We start from the raw sequence: 26036 nt of genomic DNA on the forward strand, positions 1-26036 counted from the left end.
ACCAGAGTCGGTGCAGGGAAAGACACATAAGCGAGCGAGCGGACAAGCATGGGATCATCTTGATGCCAATGATGAAATCTACCAAAGGTGCTAATTACATCCGCAAGGTGCTGTGTGTGCCTATAATCCAGTGGAACTCCGAGCAACATAACCCATCCACGGCGAAAACCCCGTGTTGCTCTGTAATTAACTCCCTCATCATGCGGGATGAACCTAACAAATCTATCATTTCCCAGATTGAAAGGTGGATGATCCACAAGAGCTTGACGAGCCAAAGCACTACGGAAACGAAAAAGCCCAACTCCTTGTATCCAAGGTTGGGCCTCCAGAACCGCTCTTCCCAGATCATTGACAACAAAATTACTGACCATGTTGCGAAAGATGGCAATTTCTTCGGCGTAGTCCTCATGCTGCCGATCTGGAGCCACCGCAGGTGCGAAGAAAGTACGGGGAAGGCGCAGCTCACCACCGTCGATGATGTCGAAGCCTTGCGGGACAAACTCCATGGGGTCCAACGCAAAGGTCGCCATTGCCGGTGCCGAAGAGGAGAAGCGCCGATCAGTGGCGAAATATGGAGGCGATGCAGTGTGCGATGGATGAGGCGGAGGAGGCGATGCAGACGGTGAGGAGGGAGGTTGAGGCGTTATGGGCGGTGGCTCTGCAGGTAGAGGTGGGATAGATGGGGTGGCAGGATCGACAGGACTGGGCAGAGACCTAGCGGGACTAGCTATGAAGGGAATCGAGGCGTTCAGCGTAGAAAACCCTGCTGACCGGCTGGAATCGCCCGATTTGATCCGCGGGACCCACTTGTAAGTTGGTGAGGGAGTAGAATCTGAACAGCCCATTGCCCTGTGCCCCAACCGAAAGCATCTACGCAACGGACCCTGCTAGTGCACGCTCTGGTTAAATGATCCATGGATAAGCAATTCTGACATTTCCACACATTGAGAACCATGTCATCAATAAACTCATTTAAATCAGCAGAATCTCCAGATAAATCTGTTGGTTGGAAATCAATATTCGCCTTGTTGCCAGAACCATATGGAGATATATCAGACAGATACATGTTTGATAGGGCTGGGGAAACAACCTGGGCCATGGGAATCACCGGGTCTGTTGATTGGGTCGGGGAAGCATCTTGGGCCAGAATCGGAGCTGGTTCAACCAGCTCATCCCCATGCACATGCAGATTGACATCGAGAGTGTTTAGCGCTGCCACAGAAAACCCTACCGAAGAAGTCTCAGGAACGTTAACTGTTCCGAAGGTGATGGGTGGCTCGGCCAGCATCCATCGGAGGTCAGTCACCGGCGGCGGAGGCAAAATTACCCGCTCACGAGGAAGAATAGTATACCCAGCATGAATAACATCATCAACCATACCAGGCGAGGCAGGATAACTATACCCCTTGCAAACATTGTATTGTTGAAAGTTGCAAACGAAATTTTCTTTTGAGATCGAGAACCCGAACGTAAAGCGGACTTAGATGGTGGTTTGTGCATCGCGATCAAACCAAGAGAAGCACGCCTCTTAGAGGGACTGATTAAGATCCACTCCGCATCACATTCCTTCTTCCAAATGAGGAACTCATGTTTCCAATTAGGGCCACCATTGCCCCAAAGATGGAAGAAAAATTTGAATTGCGGGCACGCAAAAGATCTCAAATGAAGAATAAGAAGGCCAACACGTTTACATGAGACAATAAATGAGAATACCTTGTCTTTAATGAGCCGAACAGACAAATCAATTGCAGATCCTCCAATTGCTGATTCCAAAGCCGCCTCCACTGAATCCTCATCAAGACGAAAACTGTGCCTGCTAAAAGACACGACCATAATAAAATGGCCCGTGTCATCCACGGGATGAATGCATTTCCCACAAGATCTGAAAACGTCCTCCGCAAAAGCCCTTCCTTTAGAAAAATCCAGATCCAAAGTTGATCCTCCATGATGACCCATGGGAGATGGGTATAGGGAGAGAGACCAGAGGACACCGGAGATGATGCGTGGAGAAGGACCAAGATTTACTGGTTGGAAAGGGAGATCACCGGAGAACCTAGGGCGCCAGTGGGAGGAGGGGTGGGAGGGGCCATAGGGGATGCTTAATGTATTTACCTTACTAGTTTCTTTTGTTGAGCTTTCATACATTTATATCTCTAGTGCATCCGTTGCATGGCAATCCCTACTCCTTGCATTAACATCAATCGGTGGGCATCTCCATAGCCCATTGATTAGCCTCATTGATGTGAGACTTTCTCCTTTTTTTGTCTTGTCCACATAACCCCCTTCTTTATATTCTATTCCAACCATAGTGCTATGTCCATGGCTCGCGCTCATATATTGCGTGAAAGTTTATAGGTTTGAGATTACTAAAGTATGAAATAATTGCTTGGCTTTGTCATCGGGGTTGTGCATGATGATAGCGTTCTTGTGTGACAAAAATGAAACATGACTAAACTATATGATTTTATAGGGATGAACTTTCTTTGGCCATGTTATTTTGAGAAGACATAATTGCTTAGTTAGTATGCTTGAAGTATTATCATTTTTATGTCAATATGAACTTTTGTCTTGAATCTTTCGGATCTGAATATTCATACCACAATTAAGAAGAATTACATTAAAATTATGCCAAGTAGCACTCCGCATCAAAAATTCTGTTTTTATCATTTACCTACTCGAGGACGAGTAGGAATTAAGCTTGGGGATGCTTGATACGTCTCCAACGTATCTATAATTTTTGATTGCTCCATGCTATATTATCTACTATTTTAGACATTATTGGGCTTTATTTTCCACTTTTATATTATATTTGGGACTACCCTATTAACCGGAGGCCCAGCCCAGAATTGTTGTTTTTGCCTGTTTTAGGGTTTTGAAGAAAAGGAATATCAAACGGAGTCCAAACAGAATGAAACCTTCGGAAACGTGATTTTCTCATCAGATAAGATCCAGGAGTCTTGGACCCTCCGTCAAGAAATCCACGAGGTGCTCACGAGGGTGGGCCCCTTGAAGCTCCATCGACGTATGTCTTCCTCCTATATATATCCACATACCCCCAAACGATCGGGGACGGAGCCAAAAACCTAATTCCACCGCCGCAACTTTCTGTATCCACGAGATCCCATCTTGGGGCCTGTTCTGGAGCTCCGCCGGAGGGCGCATCGATCACGGAGGGCTTCTACCTCATCATCCAAGCCCTCCGATGAAGTGTGAGTAGTTTACTTCAGACCTACGGGTCCATAGCTAGTAGCTAGATGGCTTCTTCTCTCTTTTTGGCTCTCAATACAATGTTCTCCCCCTCTCTCGTGGAGATCTATTCGATGTAATCTTCTTTTTGTGGTGTGTTTGTTGAGATCGATGAATTGTGGGTTTATGATCAAGTCTATCTATGAATAATATTTGAATCATCTCTGAATTCTTTTATGTATGATTGGTTATCTTTGCAAGTCTCTTCAAATTATTAGTTTGGTTTGGCCTACTAGATTGGTTGTGCTTGCCATGGGAGAAGTGCTTAGCTTTGGGTTCAATCTTGCGGTGTCCTTTCCCAGTGACAGAAGGGGCAGCAAGGCACGTATTGTATTGTTGCCATCAAGGATAACAAGATGGGGTTTTTATCATATTGCATGAAATTATCCCTCTACATCATGTCATCTTGCTTAAGGCGTTACTCTGTTTTTAACTTAATACTCTAGATGCATGCTGGATAGCTGTCGATGAGTGGAGTAATAGTTGTAGATGCAGAATCGTTTCGGTCTACTTGTCTCGGACGTGATGCCTATATACATGATCATACCTAGATATTCTCATAACTATACTAAATTCTGTCAGTTGCTCAACAGTAATTTGTTCACCCACCGTAGAATACTTATGCTCTTGAGAGAAGCCACTAGTGAAACCTATGGCCCCCGGGTCTCTTTCTCACCATATCAATCTCATCACTTTATTATTGCTTTGCTTTTACTGTGCTTTTACTTTATTTACTTTGCATCTTTATACCAAAAATACCAAAAAAATATTATTTATTATCTCTATCAGATCTCACTTTCGTAAGTGACCGTGAAGGGATTGACAACCCCTAAGTGCATTGGTTGCGTTGAGCTATTGTTTTTCTGTAGGTACGAGGGACTCGAGTGTAGCCTCCTACTGGACTGATACCTTGGTTCTCAAAAACTGAGGGAAATACTTATGCTACTTTTCTGCATCATCCCTTCCTCTTCGGGTAAATCCAACGCAGTGCTCAAGAGGTAGCAGTTCCTAGAGAAAACCAAGCTGAAAGACGATGTTAGAAACTATACGGACTGGGTCCGTAGCTTGAGGATCATCCTCATAGTTGCCAAGAAAAGCGTATGTCCTTGAAGCACCGCTAGGTGAAGCACCTGTTTTCCCAGCAACTCAAGACGTTATGAACGCCTGGCAGTCGTGTAGTGATGATTACTCCCTGGTTCAGTGCGGCATGCTTTACAGCTTAGAACCGGGGCTCGAAAAGCGTTTTGAGCAACACAGAGCATATGAGATGTTCCAAGAGCTGAAAATGGTTTTCCAAGCTCATGCCCGAGTCGAGAGATATGAAGTCTCCAACAAGTTCTACAATTGTAAGATGGAGGAGAATAGTTCTATCAGCGAGCACATACTCAAAATGTCTGGGCTGCACAACCGCTTGTCTTAGCTGGGAGTTAACTCCCGGATGACGCGGTCGTTGACAGAATCCTTCAGTAGCTCCCACCTAGCTACAAGAGCTTTGTGAATTTCAATATGCAGGGGATGGAGAAAACCATTCCTGAGGTATATTCAATGCTGAAATCAGTGGAGGTGGAGATCAAAAAGGAACATCAAGTGTTGATGGTCAATAAAACCACTAGTTTCAAGAAAGGCAAGGGTAAGAAGAACTTCAAGAAGGACGGCAAGGATGTTGTCGCGCCCGGTAAGCCAGTTGCCGGGAAGAAGCCAAAGCATGGACCCAAGCCTAAGATTGAGTGCTTTTATTGCAAGGGAAACGGTCACTGGAAGCAGAACTGCCCCCAGTACTTAGCGGATAAGAAGGCCGACAATACAAAAGGTATATATGATATATATGTCATTGTTGTGTACCTTACCAGAACTCGTAGTAGCTCCTGGGTATTTAATACCAGTGCAGTTGCTCATATTTGTAACGCAAAACAGGAATTGCGGAATAAGCGGAGACTGGCGAAGGACGAGGTGACGATGCGCGTCGGGAATGGTTCCAAGGTCGATGTGATCGCCGTCGGCATGCTACCTCTATATCTACCTTCGGGATTAGTTTTAAACCTCAATAATTGTTATTTAGTGCCATCTTTGAGCATGAACATTTTATCTGGATCTCGTTTAATGCGAGATGGCTACTCATTTAAATATGAGAATAATGGTTATATGAGAGATATGTTTTATGGTCATGCCCCGCTGGTCAATGGTTTATTCTTATTGAATCTCGAACGTGATGTTACACATATTCATAGTGTGAATGCCAAAATATGTAAGGTTGATAATGATAGTCCCACATACTTTTGGCACTGCCACCTTGGTCACATTGGTGTCAAACAGATGAAGAAACTCCATGCAGATGAACTTTTGGAGTCTCTTGATTATGAATCATTTGACACGTGCGAACCATGCCTCATGGGAAAAATGACCAAGACTCTGTTCTATGGAACAATGGAGCGACCAACCAACTTATTGGAAATCATACATACTGATGTGTGCGGTCCAATGAGTGTTGAGTCTCGCGGTGGTTATCATTATGTTCTCACCCTCACTGATAACTTAAGTAGATATGGGTATGTCTACTTAATGAAACACAAGTCCGAGACCTTTGAAAAGTTCAAGGAATTTCAGAGTGAGGTAGAGAATCAACATGACAGGAAAATAAAGTTCTTACGGTCAGGTCGTGGGGGAGAATATTTGAGTCACGAATTTGGCACACACTTAAGGAAATGTGGAATTGTTTCACAACTCACACCGCCTGGAACACCTCAGCGTAATGGTGTGTCCGAACGTCGTAATCGCACTCTATTGGATATGGTGCGATCTATGATGTCTCTTACCGATCTACCACTATCATTTTGGGGTTATTCTTTAGAGACTGCCGCATTCACTTTAAATAGGGCCCCGTCGAAATCCGTTGAGACGACACCGTATGAATTATGGTTTGGGAAGAAACCTAAGCTGTCATTTCTGAAAGTTTGGGGATGCGATGCTTATGTCAAGAAACTTCAACCTAAAAAGCTCGAACCCAAGTCGGAAAAATGCGTCTTCGTAGGATACCCTAAGGTAACTATTGGGTATACCTTCTACCTCAGATCCGAAGGCAGGATCTTTGTTGCCAAGAATGGATCCTTTCTGGAGAAAGAGTTTCTCTCAAAAGAAGTAAGTGGGCGGAAAGTAGAATTGATGAGGTACTGCATCTCGAACCAGAGAGTAGCGCAACTCAGGAAGATGTTTCTATGGTGCTTGCACCGACTAGAGAGGAAGTTAATGATGATGATCATGGAACTTCGGATCAAGTTGCTACTGAACTTCGTAGGTCCACAAGGAAACGTTCCGCACCAGAGTGGTACGGCAACCCTTTCCTGGATATCATGTTGTTAGACAACGGTGAACCTTCGAACTATGAAGAAGCGATGGCGGGCCCGGATTCCAACAAATGGCTTGAGGCCATGAAATCCGAGATAGGATCCATGTATGAAAACGAAGTATGGACTTCGATAGACTTGCCTGATGATCGGCAAGCCATAGAGAATAAATGGATCTTTAAGAAGAAGACTGACGCGGATGGTAATGTGACCATCTATAAGGCTCGACTTGTCACTAAGGGTTATTGACAAGTTCAAGGGGTTGACTACGATGAGACCTTCTCACCCGTAGCGAAGCTGAAGTCCGTCCGAATCATGTTAGCAATTGCCGCATTCTATGATTATGAGATATGGCAAATGGACGTCAAAACGGCATTCCTTAATGGGTTCCTTAAGGAAGAATTGTATATGATGCAGCCGGAAGGTTTTGTCGATCCTAAGAATGCTGACAAGGTATGCAAGCTCCAGCGCTCCACCTATGGGCTGGTGCAAGCATCTCGGAGTTGGAACATTCGCTTTGATGAAATGATCAAAGCGTTTGGGTTTATGCAGACTTATGGAGAAGCTTGTGTTTACAAGAAAGTGAGTGGGAGCTTTGTAGCATTTCTCATATTATATGTGGATGACATACTATTGACGGGAAATGATATAGAACTTTTTGAAAGCATAAAGGCCTACTTGAATAAGTGTTTTTCAATGAAGGACCTTGGAGAAGCTGCTTACATATTAGGCATCAAGATCTATAGAGATAGATCGAGACGCCTCATTGGTCTTTCGCAAAGCATGTACCTTGACAAGATATTGAAGAAGTTCAATATTGATCAGTCCAAGAAGGGGTTCTTGCCTGTATTGCAAGGTGTGAGATTGAGCACGGCTCAATTCCCGACCTCGGCAAAAGATAGTGAAAAGATGAGTGTCATCCCCTATGCCTCAGCCATAGGCTCTATTATGTATGCCATGTTGTGTACCAGACCTGATGTGAACCTTGCCATAAGTTTGGTAGGGAGGTACCAAAGTGATCCCGGTATGGAACACTGGACGGCAGTCAAGAATATCCTAAAGTACCTGAAAAGGACTAAGGATGTGTTTCTCGTTTATGGAGGTGACGAAGAGCTCGTCGTGCAGGGTTACGTCGATGCTAGCTTCGACACAGATCTAGATGACTCCAAGTCACAAACCGGATACGTGTACATTTTGAATGGTCACTACAAAAAAATACACTTCCGTGATGATACGTGTTTGTCACAGTAGGTCGCTTTTTTGTCATGCATGTACATCCATGACAAATTTATGACAGAATCAAGATAGTCATACCTGTGCTGTCGTAGAAGTGTTCCATGACATTACCAAAATTATCATCACGGAAGTGTCCAATTCCATGACGATAAATCGTGCGTCACAGAAGTGCTTTCGTCAAGGGTGACTGACACGTGGCATCCACCGTAACGGAATGCCGTTAAGCTATCGGGTCAGGTTTTGGATCCGATAACCCGTTAACAGCCCCGACCAATGGGGATTTTCCACGTGTAAAATCATCATTGGCTGGAGGAAACACGTGTCGGCTCATCGTTGGGACAGATGTCAACCACTCATTGGACAGAAGGCGCCTATGATACGTCGACATGTGGCATGGCCCAACAGAGGCCCATTCCTGTGAAAAGGCCGGCCCATTTGACTTGGTTAAAAGCTGGCAGGCCGGCCCATGGAAAGCCTGTTAACGGCCTGTTCGAATATAGCCCATTTATAGCCCGCTAACCCAAGGCCCGTTACGCCCTATCCGAATTAGGCCCAGTAGCGTCATCTGGGCCATCCAATATGATTCCAGCCCGTTTTCACTTCTGGCCCATGTATGGCCCATGACGTCTTTCGGCCCATATGAGGCCCTATGTAACTCTTGGCCTACTAATGGCCCGTGGTGAAACTGGCCCGTAATGAACAGTGTATCACTTTACACCCATTAACGGCCCGTGGTGAAACTGGCCCGTAATGAACAGTGTATCACTTTATACCCATTAACGGCATGTTATTCCGTTGGGCCGTTTCCAGCCCATGTTATCTTTCGGCCTTCTCAGAGCCCATTTATTCTTGGGTTAATTTCCAGCATTCGTTTACTTACGTCCCGTTACTGTCATTTTCTGCTTGTGGGCCAAATTCAGCCCGTGGTTACAGTCGGCCCGTTTGTGGTCCGTTAACTCGTTGGGCCATTTTCATAGCGTCATCAAATACGGCCTATTAACGATGGCCCGTTATGGTCGGCCCATGAACGGACGATTCCAACTCTAGCCCGTTTATGGCCATAATGAGGCATGTTATAGGCCCATGTTTGGCCAATCGATCATACGGCCCGTATAAGGCCCATTGATGATACGGCCCGTAGAAGGCCCATTGTTTCTACGGCCCGTAGAAGGCCCATTGTTTCTACAGCCCGTAGAAGGCCTACTGTTTCTACAGCCCGTAGAAGGCCCAATGTTTCTACGGCCCGTAGGAGGCCCAGTGTCACTACAGTAAATATTAGCCCATGGTTATTGTGGCCTAGTTTTAAAAAATAGGTTATTGCAGCCACTAGCAAACCGAGAAAAAAGAACTGCAGTGACTACAAGAAAACAAATAAACAAAACAAGGAAATAAATAAGCGAGCAACTTATGCTAGGCTATCACGGCTGAGGGAGTCCTGGATTAGGGGGTGTTCGGATAGCCGAACTATACCTTTAGCCGGACTCCTGGACTATGAAGATACAATATTGAAGACTCCGTCCCGTGTCCGGAAGGGACTTTCCTTGGCGTGGAAGGCAAGCTTGGCGATACGGATGTTCAGATCTCCTACCATTGTAACTGACTTTATGTAACCCTAACCCTCTCCGATGTCTATATAAACCGGAGGGTTTTAGTCCGTAGGACAAGATACACATCAACAATCATACCATAGGCTAGCTTCTAGGGTTTAGCCTCTCTGATCTCGTGGTAGATCAACTCTTGTGATACCCATATCATCAATATTAATCAAGCAGGACGTAGGGTTTTACCTCCATCAAGAGGGCCCGAACCTAGGTAAAACTTCGTGTCCCCTGCCTCCTGTTACCATCCGGCCTAGACGCACAGTTCGGGACCCCCTACCCGAGATCCGCCGGTTTTGACACCGACATTGGTGCTTTAATTGAGAGTTCCTCTGTGTCGTCGCCATCAGGCCCGATGGCTCCTATGATCATCAATGGCGATGCAGTCCAGGGTGAGACCTTCCTCCCTGGACAGATCTTCGTCTTTGGCGGCTTCGCACTGCGGGCCAATTCACTTGGCCATCTAGAGCAGATCGAAAGCTACGCCCCTGGCCGTCAGGTCAGATTCGGAAGTTTAAACTACACGGCCGACACCCGCGGGGACTTGATCCCTGACGGATTCGAACCACTGCCGAGCGCGCCGCACTGTCACGACGAGCATGATCTAGCTCTGCCACCGAATAGTGCCCTGGAGGCCGCACCCGCATCGTCTCCGACCCCTAGTTCGGAGCCGACCGCGCCGATCGAGGATAGGCGGTTGGACGCCACCTCAGGGGCTGCGATCCCAACGGCGGTTGAGCCGAACACCAGCCCCGTACTCTGCAAGACTCGTGACTCCATGGAGCCGGATTCTTCTCCGGGCTCCGAACCCTCCGCACCCCTGCCGAGCGAACCCGATTGGGCGCCGATCATGGAGTTCATGGCCGCGGACGTCTTTCAGCACTCGCCTTTCGGCGATATCCTGAAGTCACTGAAGTCTCTCTCTTTATCGGGAGAGCCCTGGCTGGACTACGGTCAGTAAGGTTTGGGTTCGGACGATGAAGAAATTCAAAGCCCACCCACCACCCACTTGGTAGCCACTGTCGACGATCTAACCGACATGCTCGACTTCAACTCCGATGACATTGACGGTATGGACGCCGATGAAGGAGACGATGAAGAACCAGCGCCTATCGAGCCCTGGAACGCCACCTCGTCATATGACGTATACATGGTGGACGCACCCAAAGATGACGACGAGGAGCGGAAGGAAACACTGAAGGATTATTCCCTCGAAAAGCAGTCAAAGCGGCGACGCAAGCGCCGCCCCAAATCCCGCCTCGACAGAAATAGCGATCACACTGATCCAGCGCTGGAGCAGGGCGAACCGCTGCCAGACAATGGCAATCCGGATAATCAAACCAAACAAACAAATCCTATCAATGATAATGGTCCGGACGACATAACGCCGGACAGGCACTCAGAGCAGCAGAATGCCCGTAAAAGGCTCGTTGCCACCGCAAGGAGCCTCAAAAAGCAGAAGCGGAGGCTCAAGGCCGCGCAAAACACGCTCCAATTCAGATGGAGCAAAATACTCAACACTGTAGCAAGGTACGGCGACAATCGCCCCTCCAAGAGCTACCCAAAGCGGAAGCTGCTACTCGAATTCGGTGAGGAGGCCTGAGACCCCCCACAACCAAATATCAAAGCAGCCACCTGGTTAGATAGACGACCCCTCTACCAGCACAGAACGGCATTCAACGCCGCTCACAATACAACACGCGACCCATGCGAGGGCTCGCACCCAAAGGACGGTGCAACAAGATCCATCTATGGACCACGCAAGCGCGCCCCAGCATACAATGCAACACAACAAACATCCAAACAATGCGGCACACCCAACTACAGGGGTGCCGCACACCCCCTATGTTTCACCGATGAGGTGCTGGACCATGAATTTCCAGAGGGATTCAAGCCCGTAAACATAGAGGCATACGACAGAACAACAGACCCTGGGGTCTGGATTGAGGACTATATCCTTCATATCCATATGGCTCGAGGGGATGATCTCCATGCCATCAAGTACTTACCTCTAAAACTCAAAGGGCCAGCTCATCACTGGCTCAAAGGCCTCCCCGAAAGCTCCATTGGAAGTTGGGAAGAGCTCGAAGATGCCTTTCGGGAAAACTTTCATGGGACTTATGTCCGACCTCCGGATGCGGACGACTTGAGTCACATAACTCAACAACCCGGAGAGTCAGCCCGAAAGCTTTGGAATAGGTTTCTTACTAAAAAGAACCAAATTGTCGACTGTCCGGACGCCGAAGCCTTAGCGGCTTTCAAGCATAGCATCCGCGACGAATGGCTCGCCAGACACCTCGGCCAAAATAAGCCGAGAACTATGGCCGCATTAACAAACCTCATGACCCGCTTTTGCGCGGGTGAGGACAGCTGGCTAGCCAGATGCAGCACCAGCGACCCCAGTACATCTGAAGTTAGAGATGGAAACAGGAAATCACGGCGCAAGAGCAATAACAAACGTCGGAATAAAGAAGACAACACGAAGGATATGGCTGTAAACGCCAGATTCAAAGTCCCTCGGCCAAATCAAAAGCCACCCCCCAAAGGCACCAGGGATGAACTGTCCAGCCTCAGCAAAATTCTGCACCAAGTATGTCAGATCCATAGTACCCCTGGCAAACCTGCTAATCATACCCACAGAGAATGTTGGGTCTTCAAGCAGTCCGGCAAGCTTAACGCCGTACACAAGGGGGAGGATACACCAAGTGAATACGAGGACGAACCTCCCACGCAAGACAAGGGGGAACAAAAGAAATTTCCACCCGAAGTCAAAACAGTAAACGTGTTACACATGATCAAGAGAAAGAAAAACACGGCACTCCCAGAAAAATATACCAAAATACCTGTCCCCACGAAGTCCCGCCACTGGTCGTCTCAACCAATCACCTTCGACCATCGCGATTACTCCTCAAGTATCCGGCACGCAGGATGGGCTACCCTGGTATTAGACCCAGTAATTGGCGGATATCACTTCACACGAGTCTTGATGGATGGCGGCAGTAGCCTAAACCTAATATATCAGGATACAATCCGCGGGATGGGGTTAGACCCAACACAATTTCTCCATAGCAATACTACCTTTAAAGGAGTAACGCCAGGCCCAGGGGCTCGTTGTACGGGCTCCCTCCTACTACAAGTTATATTCGGCTCGCTCGATAACTTCCGTCGAGAGCTTTTAACTTTCCACATCGCTCCATTTCAAAGTGGCTATCAAGCACTATTCGGACGCGAAGCTTTCACTCGCTTTAATGCAATACCACACTACGCCTCCCTACCACTCAAGATGCCCGGTCCACGTGGCATCATTTCAGTGCACGGAAGTATCAAGCGATCTCTGCGCATCGAAGAGAGTGAGGCTGCCTTGGCAACCGCACACTAAAGGCGCCTGGACCATCAAGAGCATCCAATAGGTCGTCAAGACCTCAGACACAACTAATCAAGTCCGGCACCACTACTCACATCGAATAAACGGTCACACCCCTATCTTTCAAAAGTACAAGGGGCTCAACGCGCGCAGACGAGTGGCGATTTCTTCTTATCTTGAATTATACGTGGTTTCTTTAGAAAACTATCCTTTTGCACGACAACCTTTTTACCTAAATTCCTCTCTTTTACAGATGATCATCGTGCTACACCCGTCCAGGATACGACACAACGGAGACACAGGCGCAGACGTGCAGCGGGGACCCGCCCCAAGGATTCTTTTTAGATTAAGACCCTGCGTAAACCTTTTTTACTGTCTCTTGTTGATACATATCCACCGTTGAGAAGGATGCTGATGTCTTGGCATGTGGCCACGCCAGAACAATGCACGTACCTGGACACAAGGGGCTTCTTACAAAGGCCATTCTTCAGGCCCGGTTTATACCACAAAGACCGAATACCTTAGGGAGTGTTCGACGTCGCGAGTTTGGCCCTATATGCATCAGCTCCGAATCATTGTCTTTGGTCAAATGTTGGGTTTGCCCGGCTCCTGTGTTTTGGTGCCTTATGTTCTGCTTTACCGGCTAAGGTAGCACTAGGAGAACTACTGCAATTGTGCCCTGGTTCATCCGGACGAGCACCTCAGTAGAGAAAGCCGAAAACTGGCTGTCATGATCTAGCGTGAGACTGGTCAACCACTCGATGACCCATGGGAATGTTAGAATTCCTCCGCCTTAACGAAGGGCCGCTTTCCGGCTAGGCATATACGCACCCCGGGATCAGGAGAGTGCGGAGCCACCAGGGGCTATCTAGTAGCCCCACTGTCAAACTCCTATGGCTAAGTGAAAGTGTTAAAGCATTATAGTCCGGTTGCCTCGCTTGCTCCACTATCACCTCCTTAATAGGACCAAGACGTTGGGTTAAGTGTGAACACGTGTTTCTGCGAACACCTCCGCATTATATGCGTGGGGGTTGAAGCCGACGACTGCAATCTTTCAGGTTATACACATGTATACATAAACGGCCGCCCAGGAGGCATCACATTACTTTCAGGCGAAAGTATAAAAGTAGCCTTATAAAAATTTATAAAAGCATTTCGCTTACAATAAGATTACATGTCACTCAAACATAATATTTTTTGAGCACTGGGTCTCTATCAAACGAGCACCCTCAATTACTTCCTCAAAGTAGTGCTCAGCAGCCTTTCGACCTATGGCCGAATCCTGCGCTGCAACAGTGGTAGCATCCATCTCTGCCCAGTATGCTTTAGCACGGGCAAAGGCCATCCATGCGCCTTCTATGCACGCCGACCTCTTCATCGCATTTATGCGCGGCACCACATCAAGGACCTGCTGCACCAAGCTGAAATAGCTGCTCGGTTTTGACCTACCCGGCCATAGCTGATCCACAACAGACCTCATGGAGAGTCCGGACAACCTATTTAGTTCGACCCATTCGGCTAATTGGTCCGTCAACAAAAGAGGACGCTCGGGAGAAAGGAACTGCTTCCAAAATAGCTGGTCTACTTCATGGTCCTTCTAACTCTGGAAGTACTTGGCCGCATCGGCAACGCTCGCCGCCAAATCCATATACGCATCCTCCGAACTCCACACCCGATCCAGAGGGGCATACCGTGGATCTCCGTACTTCCTCTGCAGCATAAAGGACTTCCCGGCTACAATATCCCCGGCTTCCCGCAGCTCCTCCTTCTTTGCCCTCATAGCAGAGCGGAGGTCTTTTCCCGTTGCAGCAGCCTTCTCAAGGTCCGATGCCTTCTCCTGGTTTTCCTTTTCAAGAGCCCGGCAACGGTCTACGACGGCTTTTAATTCTACGGCCATATTGGCCATCTTATCCCGGCTCTCGCCATGTGCGGCCTTCTCGGCTCGCAACTCTTCGGCTGCCTTCAAAGCAGCCGCATTACCCAATCTTGCTTGTTCCTTGGCTCGGGCAAGTTCCGCCCGCAAGGCTTCAACAGTGGCAGCTCCATCTGCAGTCATAACATGTTAAAAACACTGGCATCATACTCCTCCTATGAGGCGTTTACCACACAAGGATACTTACCCCGCGCCTCGTCAAGCCTTTTGTTAACACGCTCGATGTCGGCATCTGCCGCATCCAACTGCTGTTCTAAACGGGCAAACTGGCTAGTCCGGCTGGACACCGGAGCTTCCATCTCCTGCACATAGAGGCAGTATGGTTATTACCTGGGAATATGATCCTCCATTCGTCATCGTTTCCGACGACAAGCAGAGTCTCAGGGGCTACTATCTACACAGGGCACACCTAGCATGTGCAGGACTATTACACATTCCTTTTATGTACCTCAAAGCCTGTCAGTAGACTCATAAAAGCTTCATGCAATCCGCTTTCGGCGGACGATATCCTCTCCATCACCATATTCATCAGCACACGGTGATCATCTGAGGTGGCCGCTCGCCCCACCAACTCCCTCAGAACGTCCGATCGCACACTAGACGGTGCCGGACTCTTTTGTCTGCTCTCTTCGGGAGCCGGACACTGGGAGCCTCGGGGGTCAATAGGATTACCTTCTGGCCTCACCGGACTCGGAGAGGCCCTCCGCGACAACACTTCAGGGTCGCCCGCTTCCGGAGCGGAGGAGTCCGAAGGAGGCGTCTCGCTCTCCATCATCTCTAGAAGAAGATCCCCCGAAGATGAGCTCATTTGAGAGGGGCTAAGGCCCGAACTGCACAAATGTATGCGGTGGTTATTTTCTCAGAAGAAAAGGATGGCATATCTGTACTGTTAAAGGTTTTAGGGCACTTACGACTCCCGGGAGAATTGATCCCCCCGCGGACTTTGTGCGGCAGCAACGCCCCCCAAGGTAGGGCCCCCGGTGGAAGATTTCTTCTGCCGTTTGGGAGCTTCGGCTTATGAATTCCCGGGCGCAGTCCTTTTCCTCTTCCGGTCGTCTTACTTCACGGAGATGCTCGCTCCCTCGGTTAGAATAGGCAGCGTTGGGGGCCGTGTCTGCCCGCATTATCCTCCACAGTATCTTCCTTCAAGGGATCTGGGCAAGGTGTGGTCTGGAGCATCTTTTCCAATACCGGATTCTCCAAACCCTCAGGGAGGGGGGCCAAACACCGAATCAACTTCGCCTTTGTTAGTCAGTCCTGGTCAAAAAAACAAACTCTCAAAAATAACTTTGTAATGAAGGAAAGATAATATGTTCGGCCAGAAGATCCCTTACCTGTTCAGCGGCGTGGTTACTACTCAGGCCCACGTCCTCGGTGATTTCCGGACACTCTACTTGAGGTCCGAAGAATGACTTATACATATTCTCGTGCGTCAGGCCGAGAAAATTTTGAATGACACGCGGACCCTCGGGATTGAACTCCCACAAGCGAAGGGGCCGACGTTTGCAAGGCTGGATTTGGCGAACCAGCATAACTTGTATTACCGCGACCAAACTAAGACCTTCGTTGAAGAGATCTCGAATGCGGCTTTGCAGTAAAGGCACGTCCTTGGCTGGACCCCAGCTCAGTCCTCTGCTGATCCATGACATCAGTCGTGGTGGAGGGCCCGAGCGAAAAACGGGGGCGGCCGCCCACTAGGCACTTCTAGGAGTCGTGATGTAGAACCACTCCTGTTGCCACAATGCAGACACCTCTGGGATGGAACCTTTGGGCCACGGAGCTCCCGTCATCTTGTGTATTGAGGCGCCTCCACACTCTGCATGTTGCCCTTCGATCATCTTCGGCTTTACTTCAAAGGTCTTGAGCTATAAGCCAAAGTGGGGGGTAACCTGGAGGAAGGCCTCGCATACGACAACAAAAGTCATGATATGTAGGAAGGAGTCCAGAGCTAGATCATGGAAATCTAGCCCGTAATAAAACATCAAGCCCCTGACGAAAGGATCTAGAGCAAAACCTAGACCTCAGAGGAAGTGGGAGACAAACTCGACGCTCTCGTTGGGTTTGGGAGAGGGGACGGCCTGCCCCGGGGAGGCAGCCGATGTGACATCTCGGCGGTCAGATACCTGGCCTCCCTCAACTTTTTAATGTCTTCTTCCGTGACGGAGGAGGGCATCCATCGGCCTTGAAGGCTGGATCCGGACATGACTAAAGGTTCGGAGCACTTGACCTGAGCTTTGGGCGTTCGAGCTTGAGGCGGGGGGAGGATTCGATTGAGCACGGGAGGGAAAATTAAAAGCTTTGTCCCTTTATAAAGAGGGTGGATATCAAGCGTCCTGCCCATGTCCGTTTGAACTTTCCTATGATCTAGGAGTCCTAGAAGCGGTTGGGTTACCACACCCGTATTGATGAGGATCCCGTAATAAGGGGACACGATCTCTGCTTTAACAGGACGTGCCAAGGAAACCACCTCGCATAACACGCTGAGGTGGGTAATTAAACGACTCGAATAAACGCTTGGCCGCGGTGTGTCGCACCACAGAATACGTCAGCAGATTAGATTGATGTAAATATTATTCTCTCTATGGCAATATGTGGAAACTTATTTTGCAGAGCCGGACACTATCTTTGTGTTCACGATCTTCTATGAAGTACTTGGAGGTGGAACCCGCCTTGCAATGCCGAAGACAATTTGCGCGCCGGACCCGTCGTCATTGAAGCCTGGTTCAGGGGCTACTGAGGAAGTCCTGGATTAGGGGGTGTTCGGATAGCCAAACTATACCTTCACCCGGACTCCTGGACTATGAAGATACAAGATTGAAGACTCCGTCCTATGTCCGGAAGGGACTTTCCTTGGCGTGGAAGGCAAGCTTGGTGATACGGATGTTCAGATCTCCTACCATTGTAACCGACTTTATGTAACCCTAACCCTCTCCGGTGCCTATATAAACCGGAGGGTTTTAGTCCATAGGACAAGATACACATCAACAATCATACCATAGGCTAGCTTCTAGGGTTTAGCCTCTCTGATCTCGTGGTAGATCAACTCTTGTGATACCCATATCATCAATATTAATCAAGCAGGACGTAGGGTTTTACCTCCATCGAGAGGGCCCGAACCTAGGTAAAACTTCGTGTCCCCTGCCTCCTGTTACCATCCGGCCTAGACGCACAGTTCGGGACCCCCTACACGAGATCCACCGGTTTTGACACCGACAACGGCTATTACACATATTACATCCATTGGGCATCAAAGTTCGCCACCAGTGCAAATATAGGGAACACACCAGCATATAAACGCCGCAGCAAAACAAGTCCAGAACTGAAACCACTTCAGAAGAGCTCAAGAAACAATATCCTGGGTACCCATAATGCTGGCAAGATGCTTAGCAAGCTTATTAACTTTCTCTTGTTTGGCGCTTAAATCCTCCAGCGCTTGCTATTGCACAAGAAAGTACGCATCTGAATTCTGCAGGGACTTCCTCAGTCCTTCGGCTTCTTGCCACAGTATAGCTGACTGATGCCTTTCAGCTTGTAGCTGAGACTGAAGAAGCCGAAGTGATTCAGGCAGCGAGTTGGAAGAGCTTGTGCCAGCGGTACTGGCCAGTAACTCGAACACTACATCAACGCAGGACTGTGGGGTTTTCTCACTGTCTACAAGATCGTTTTTATCACCTTTCTTGGAGACTAACAGGGTTGTCTCACTATCTTGAACCTTATCTGCATTACTTTCTCTACATTGCATAGCGGGGTGCTCTTCTCCAATATTCTGTTTGCATACTACAAGAGAAACAAGCAGACACATCACAGGTTTAGCTTGTAGTATACGAAACTCATTTTGGTAAACCAGTTCAGTAGTAAGGTGGACAGGATAACAGCATGAAACAAACATATATCTATGTACTATGGTCACTGTATTGTCCATATCATTCTAGTTTATGTTCCGTAATCAAGATAGAGACACAGTTCAACTAATATATTTTTAAGACACAGCAGCATAGACAGAATATAAGTGTGAGAAACTACATAGCATTGGCAGCACTTGTAATGTGCATCACATGAGAACATAACTGTTTATGCAACTTAAACTGAAATCAACATAGAGCAAGAAGTTAGAACAACAATCCAGTTAAAGAAATAGGTTTAAAACATACCTGTTGCGCCATTGGAGATTCAATTGGATCCTTCAAATTTGAAAGTAGTTGGTATGAGTAAATACAGTGATGCAACAGCAAAGGAGTATGGACCATAGCTACGGAATCTGACCTGAGAACAGTTGCTCTTCTGCTTTAAACGTGGAGTTTGGGTTAGCTGTGGTGGTCTTCGTGCTTTGGGCACTGCAGTAGCTTTACAAACTGCTCGTGTGGGGGTACTCTGTGGTGTACATGGTGCTTTGTCAACTATAAGTGGGTTACTATCTGCTGGGGTTGCGGTTAGATGGGTTGTAGCTGGTTCTCTGCCCAACGGTGTAAGTGTGCAATCTGGAAGAGCCTCGATTATGTGTGGTGGGGCTAGTTTGTGGGCCAGTAAAACCATGGTTCTATCTGCATCAACGGGTAGCACTGTCTTTTGTGAAGAATGGGTTTTTGCTCCCTTAGATACTGCCATCACCCCCTCCAATTCAAATGGCTGATAAATAAGAAAAGAAATTGAACGTACAGACATTGTATGATAGACAGATGTGGTAATTCACATGTATGTTGTCTAACCAAACAGGACAGCCTGACACAATTTCACATATATGATGCCTAACTAAACAGGATAGCATGACACAGTTTCAGATATATGATGGATAACTTAACAGGATATAATGGCATAATTCAACATATGATGAGTACCTAAACAGGATGACATGACAAAACTATATGATGTGTTTCTAAAATAGGTTGGGATGAAATAATTCACATACATGTTGTCTAAGTATACAGGATGGCATGATATAATTGACATAATTGATTCATATACTAAGCAACTGGCACTCGCATGTATGATCTCTAAACTAAGCAGATAGAATTCAATAGTGTGCATATGATGTCTAAACTAAGCAATGCAAGACACCATATGCATCATATGAGAAATATAAATATTGCAACTTAGAGCATACACCTCAGGTGGGATATAGGACTGGTCATCTGTCTGTGAATCCTCCTCTGAGGAGCTCCGTGTAACCATCGAGATATATCCTTCAACAGGTACCATTGCCTACTCTGAAGACCTTGTTTTCACACCAGATTTTTTCATAACCGTCTCAAATGGCTAATACACATGAAGAGTAGTTCAATATACACAGATTGTCGATAAATGGAATACGTAATGAAAAAAAAGATGGCATGAGATAATTCACATATATGATGCCTGACTCCATGGCGGTGCATAATTCACATATATGATAACTGGCTGAAAAACATGGCATTGCATAATTCACATATCTGATATAGAAAGCAAACAGGAGGCATTCACACAAAGCATGTCTAATCTAAGCAGATGGCATGGCAATGCAAGATATGCAAGATATGAGCAATATAACCCACCCAAGTTAGAGCATGCACCTCGGGGGGGAATACGACTGGTCATCTCTCTCTGAATCCTCCTCCGAGGAGCTATCTGTAACCAGCAAGAAATCTGCATCGACAGGTAGCACTGACTACTCAGAAGACCTTGTTTTCACTCCAGATTTTCCAATGACCGACTCAAATGGCTGATGCACAGGAAGAGTAGATGAATGTATAAACATTGTTGACAAATGGAATACATTATGGAAAAAATATGGCACGATACAATTCAGATATACGATGACTGGCTAAACAGGATGGCATTGCATGATTCACGTATATGATGCCTGGCTAAAGAAGATGGCATTGCATAATTCCCATATACTCCCTCCGTTCCTAAATAATTGTCTTTTTAGAGATTTCAAATGGACTACCACATACGGATGTATAAAGACATATTTTAGAGTGTAGATTCACTCATTTTGTTCCGTATGTAGTCACTTGTTGAAATCTCTAAAAAGACAAATATTTAGGAATGGTGGGAATATGATATAGAAACCAAACAGGTGGCATTCACACAAAGCAAATCTAAACTAAGCTGATGACATATAAGATGTATAATGTAAGCAATGCAAGGCGCCATATGCATGATATGACCAACATCAGCATGCCAGGTTAGAGCAAACACCTCAGGTGGTAAACAGGCGTGGTCGGCTCCTTCTGAATCTCCATCTGAACAGTTATCTTCCTCTAGAATACAATCTGGAAATGCAGGAGGAGGGGGGCACTTCGCCCACCATGGAGCGGCGTCTGCATGACATTATATTCGCACGCAACAGTCTTCTGTTTTTCTCTACATGTTCAGTACGATTGTGTTCAATATCTGACATGCATAATAAAAAAGAGTTAGATTTTGTAAGGCCTAAGGGGTGCATGGAAAAATCAAGACTGATGGTAGCAAACAAGTGGAGGGATCCAAAAATAATGATACCAGGTAGATTATAGCTTCAGTTTAAAAAGATAGACAATGGATCATCTATTGTTTGTTGCCCACCCAACATGAACCACATAGAAGACCCCAGATGAACCAGATAGTAGAAAGATACTATTCGTTGCTGGCTCGATATGAGACCCATGGGCAATTCAAAACTCAAGATTGAACGATAAAGTAGCAGGTAATAATAACCGATGTATAACGTAAGCAAACACGAAAGACTGGGACCTCTCTTCTGGAACTGTGTAGTCCTCAGGTTCATCTGCTCACTCGGTGATGGTAATGCGGTTGGCATGGCTGCCGGCAACAGGGAATATGATCTGAGGCAGCGAAAGGAAGTCTGCAGGGGGATCTCTGCTGCAGTGAACGCTTCTGTCAATGGTGCACCTCAGGTGGGGTGGATGACGGCACGGCAGGAGCAGGACATAACACACAGAGTTTTCTTTGACACCTATCTGAAAATGAAGTAAATCTGTAAGGGCTCCTTAGAATTGGATGATTCTATAAACGCAGGGACAGGAAAAACACAGGAATAGGATAGGAATGCACGTGCAAAACAGAGCATTTGGAAACATAGGATTTCAGTCAACCTGTGTGTTTGGCTCACATGAATTGGAAGAACAGAGGAATGGAGAAACAAAGTGATGCGACGAGTGTACAACCTCTTTGGCATAGCCTTGTGGACCTCAGCATCATTGGGTTGGACATGGAGGATGGTGATGATGCTGGTGTGACTGTCGGAGGCGGGGAAGAAGATCCGAGGCCTCTGGAAATGGCGCCGAGGGTACTGCTCCGCTGTGATGGATGGTTCCGTCGTTGGAGCAGCTCCGCTAAGGTGTACGACGACGAGGCTGAAGCATGACAAGACAGACAACGTTAATCTAAAGTGGGACCCTAATATCATCTACAATAGATGATGTAAAACACATCACGAAAAAGTGCTAGATGTAAAACGCATCAGTCGCGCCACGGCCGCTCTGACAGATGGTGTAAGTACTGTTCAGTCTGAACTTAACTGAAGAAAATGAACTTCACAGTCAAAACTGAATTTTACTGTCGAAACTGATTGAACTAGTAACAGAGCATTGCAATAGATGTTTAGGGCGTTCGAGAACTAGTAGTAGAGAAGCAGTGATCTAAATCAGCAGACACTCGAGCAGGGAACGCACTAGCAGAGAGCAAGTCGTGCAGTAGCACCGCGAGCGAGTGCTAAAGCAGCAACTCCTGTAGCTGCCGGAGGTCGTGCAGCAGCAGCACAAGCGAGAGCAAGAGCAGAGAAGTGGCACGAACGAAAGTAGGAGCAGTGCAGCAGCGTGATCGACAGTAAGAACAGAGCCGCAGGGCGAGCGAGAGCCAGAGCAGCTGCAGCTAGTGCTCTTGTGGAAGTCGCCACCGAGGAAGCTACAACATGGGGGAGAGACACCGTGGATGATGTGGCCGGCGACGGCGCCGTCGATGGAGACACGCCATGTCTGCTCGGTATCGAGCACCGGTGGCCCCGTGAGATCGAATAAAAGATAAAATGCAGCGGTGAGTGCAGAACCTCCTTGGTTGTGCCGAGTTGGCCTCGGCTTCATCGGAGGAATTGGTGAGGGTGTTGCGGTTCCAGTGGGGCAGGTCAAAACGGCGCTGTGGGGATTGAGGTGGCGTGATAGACGAGGCGAACGTCGGGGCAGCTCCTTGGAGGTGGAGGACGGGGCAACTGATCCAGCGGGACGACGAGATCGACAACGGATCATCGTCCGGTGCGGTGGATGAGGGACAGCGAGCTGTTGCGGTGGACGACATAGTCGGGGAAGAGTCTCCGGCTGGGCGGCGGTCGGGAGGCCGACGGAGGAGCGTGGGGTTTCGCGGGTTTTGGCGGCCTCGGTGTATGAATGGGGGGCGAAGGGGGAGGGGGAGCCAAGCTTAGGGACGCGCTTGTCCGAAATGTAGGGTAAGTTACCAGCGTACCCCCACTGGTTTTGACACCGTGACGTGGAGCTTCATTTCCGGCTAAGGGGTAGAAGGGGGATTTTGTGTGTCTAGGCTGTGGGAGCGATTTCGGATGAGGAGGGAGTTCTCGCGTGCGTCCAAATTTCGGGATAACAAGGCGCAGCGCGGGTTGAAGATGCGGGAGTTTCAAAGCAGGTGAGACAAAAGATACTCTAGCTTGAAAATTTTGGGATAACAAGGTGCGGATTCCTTGTTCGGCAGAACAAACTTAACGTGTAAAAAACAATTCATACAAGACACAAGAGAGTCATGTCCCCTTTTACTATATTGCTATAGATGCCATTGAAAAAACTACAAGAAAAATGTAAGAAAAATCGGGAGAACAAGATTACCCTGCACAGTACCAAATCGATTCGCACTTTCCTCAACAAGAACAAAAAACAAATCAATTTCCACCAAAGAAAGAGTAATGTCCCTTTTTATATGATTACAGATGCCATGATCTCAAATTTCAATTTTTAAATCCACGTTATGTTGAATTCGAATATATCGTTAGGTGACCTTGTGGTTTATAATTGATGTAGTCGTACATTTTGATCTTCCAACATATATATTGTCGTATAACATATGGACTAAATTTGAATCAATTTTCCTTATTTGAATACGATTGTTGTCAAGTTATACAATAATTTAAATATTATCTTGATAACAAAAAACATACATATAGCAGTAATCATATTTCACTATGAACTACATGTACCATACGCTCTCCAATTCAAATAGTTGTATCCATTTTATGTTGAATTCAAATCATAGTACATTATTGGTCTAGGTAGCGAGATGTTTGGGATAATCTAAACCCTGTTTTCATACATATAATTTTTGGCTGAATTGGGACAAGTTTTCGTATAAGCCTCTTGGAAAACCGGAGATTCTCTCAACAAGCCTCGTGGTTCCGAGAGGGAACGTGTCACCTTTGTGTGCGAAACGATATACGCTGCCTCCCCCTGATTTTATTTACAGAGGCAACATAGAACTATATGAGCGGCCTATTAAATTTTGGAATTATTTCGGGTTCATTTGGCATTTTTATACATTAATTGAGTTTCTGGACTTTTAATGTGCATAATCTAAATATGAATTGCATGCACATGCTCCCGTGCAACAAAGTGGGTTGAAAAATCACATGTGTGTCCTTGGTTGAATTTCTAGGTCCCATGGAAGAAATGAGAATGAAATTCAAACATCTGGGCGTCATGACTCGGCTGAGAACATCGAGAAACTTTGATTTTAAATTCATGTAAATCCAAAACTCGCCTGGAAATCATGAAACTTGGCATGGTGTCATGTCATGGAACTAACATGTTGTGGTAAACAATTGGGCCGATTTGGAAGCTCGTGGTTCTAAGAGGGAACGTGCCACCTTTGAGTGTGAAACAATATACGCTGCCCCCCCCTTTGAGTTTAACAAAGGCAACATAGAACTACATTAGTGCCCTGTTAAATTTTGGAATTATTCCGGGTTCGTTTGTCATTTTTTATACATTAATTGAGTTTCTGGTCATTTAATGTGCATAGGTCAAATTTGAACTTTGAGCACATGCTCTCATGCACCAAAGTTGGTTGAAAAATCACATTTGTGTCCTCGAGTGAATTTCTAGGTCCCATGCAAGAAATGAGTGTTGGAAATATGCCCTAGAGGCAATAATAAATTGGTTATTATTATATTTCCTTGTTCATGATAATCGTTTATTATCCATGCTAGAATTGTATTGATAGGAAACTCAGATACATGTGTGGATACATAGACAACACCATGTCCCTAGTAAGCCTCTAGTTGACTAGCTCGTTGATCAATAGATGGTTACGGTTTCCTGACCATGGACATTGGATGTCGTTGATAACGGGATCACATCATTAGGAGAATGATGTGATGGACAAGACCCAATCCTAAGCCTAGCACAAAGATCGTGTAGTTCGTATGCTAAAGCTTTTGTAATGTCAAGTATCATTTCCTTAGACCATGAGATTGTGCAACTCTCGGATACCGTAGGAGTGCTTTGGGTGTGCCAAATGTCACAACGTAACTGGGTGGCTATAAAGGTACACTACAGGTATCTCCGAAAGTGTCTGTTGGGTTGGCACGAATCGAGACTGGGATTTGTCACTCCGTGTAAACGGAGAGGTATCTCTGGGCCCACTTGGTAGGACATCATCATAATGTGCACAATGTGACCAAGGAGTTGATCACGGGATGATGTGTTACGGAACGAGTAAAGAGACTTGCCGGTAACGAGATAGAACAAGGTATCGGGATACCGACGATCAAATCTCGGGCAAGTATCGTACCGATGGACAAAGGGAATTGCATACGGGATTGATTGAATCCTTGACATCGTGGTTCATATGATGAGATCATCGTGGAACATGTGGGAGCCAACATGGGTATCCAGATCCCACTGTTGGTTATTGACCGGAGAGTTATCTCGGTCATGTCTGCATGGTTCCCAAACCCGTTGGGTCTACACACTTAAGGTTCGATGACGCTAGGGTTATAGGGAATAGATATACGTGGTTACCGAATGTTGTTCGGAGTCCCGGATGAGATCCCGGACGTCACGAGGAGTTCCGAAATGGTCCAGAGGTAAAAATTTATATATGGGAAGTCATGTTTTGGTCGTCGGAAAAGTTTCGGGTTTTATCGGTAATGTACCGGGACCACCGGGAGGGTCCCGGTGGTCCACCAAGTGGGGCCACCAGCCCCGGAGGGCTGCATGGGCCAAGTGTGGGAGGGGACCAGCCCCAGGTGGGCTGGTGCGTCCCCCCACCAAGGCCCAAGGCGCAAGGGAGAGTGGAAGGGAGCAAACCCTAGGCTCAGATGGGCCTAAGGCCCACCTAGT

General features: G+C 47.0%; 1 protein-coding gene across 1 annotated transcript in view; it reads right to left on the minus strand.

The window, feature by feature from the left end:
• Positions 1 to 558: 558 nt before the first annotated feature.
• The window catches only part of LOC147984217 (uncharacterized), a 37842-nt gene continuing 12364 nt past the window's right edge, over positions 559 to 26036 (minus strand). The window contains exon 2 of the mRNA XM_087541011.1: positions 559 to 658. Within this exon, the coding sequence (XP_087397137.1) occupies positions 559 to 658 (100 nt within the window). The remainder of the gene's footprint in view (positions 659 to 26036) is intronic.

Source organism: Triticum urartu, chromosome 2A, assembly GCF_056163025.1.
Source record: "Triticum urartu cultivar PI428250 chromosome 2A, HENAU_Tu73, whole genome shotgun sequence".
Classification (NCBI taxonomy): domain Eukaryota; kingdom Viridiplantae; phylum Streptophyta; class Magnoliopsida; order Poales; family Poaceae; genus Triticum; species Triticum urartu.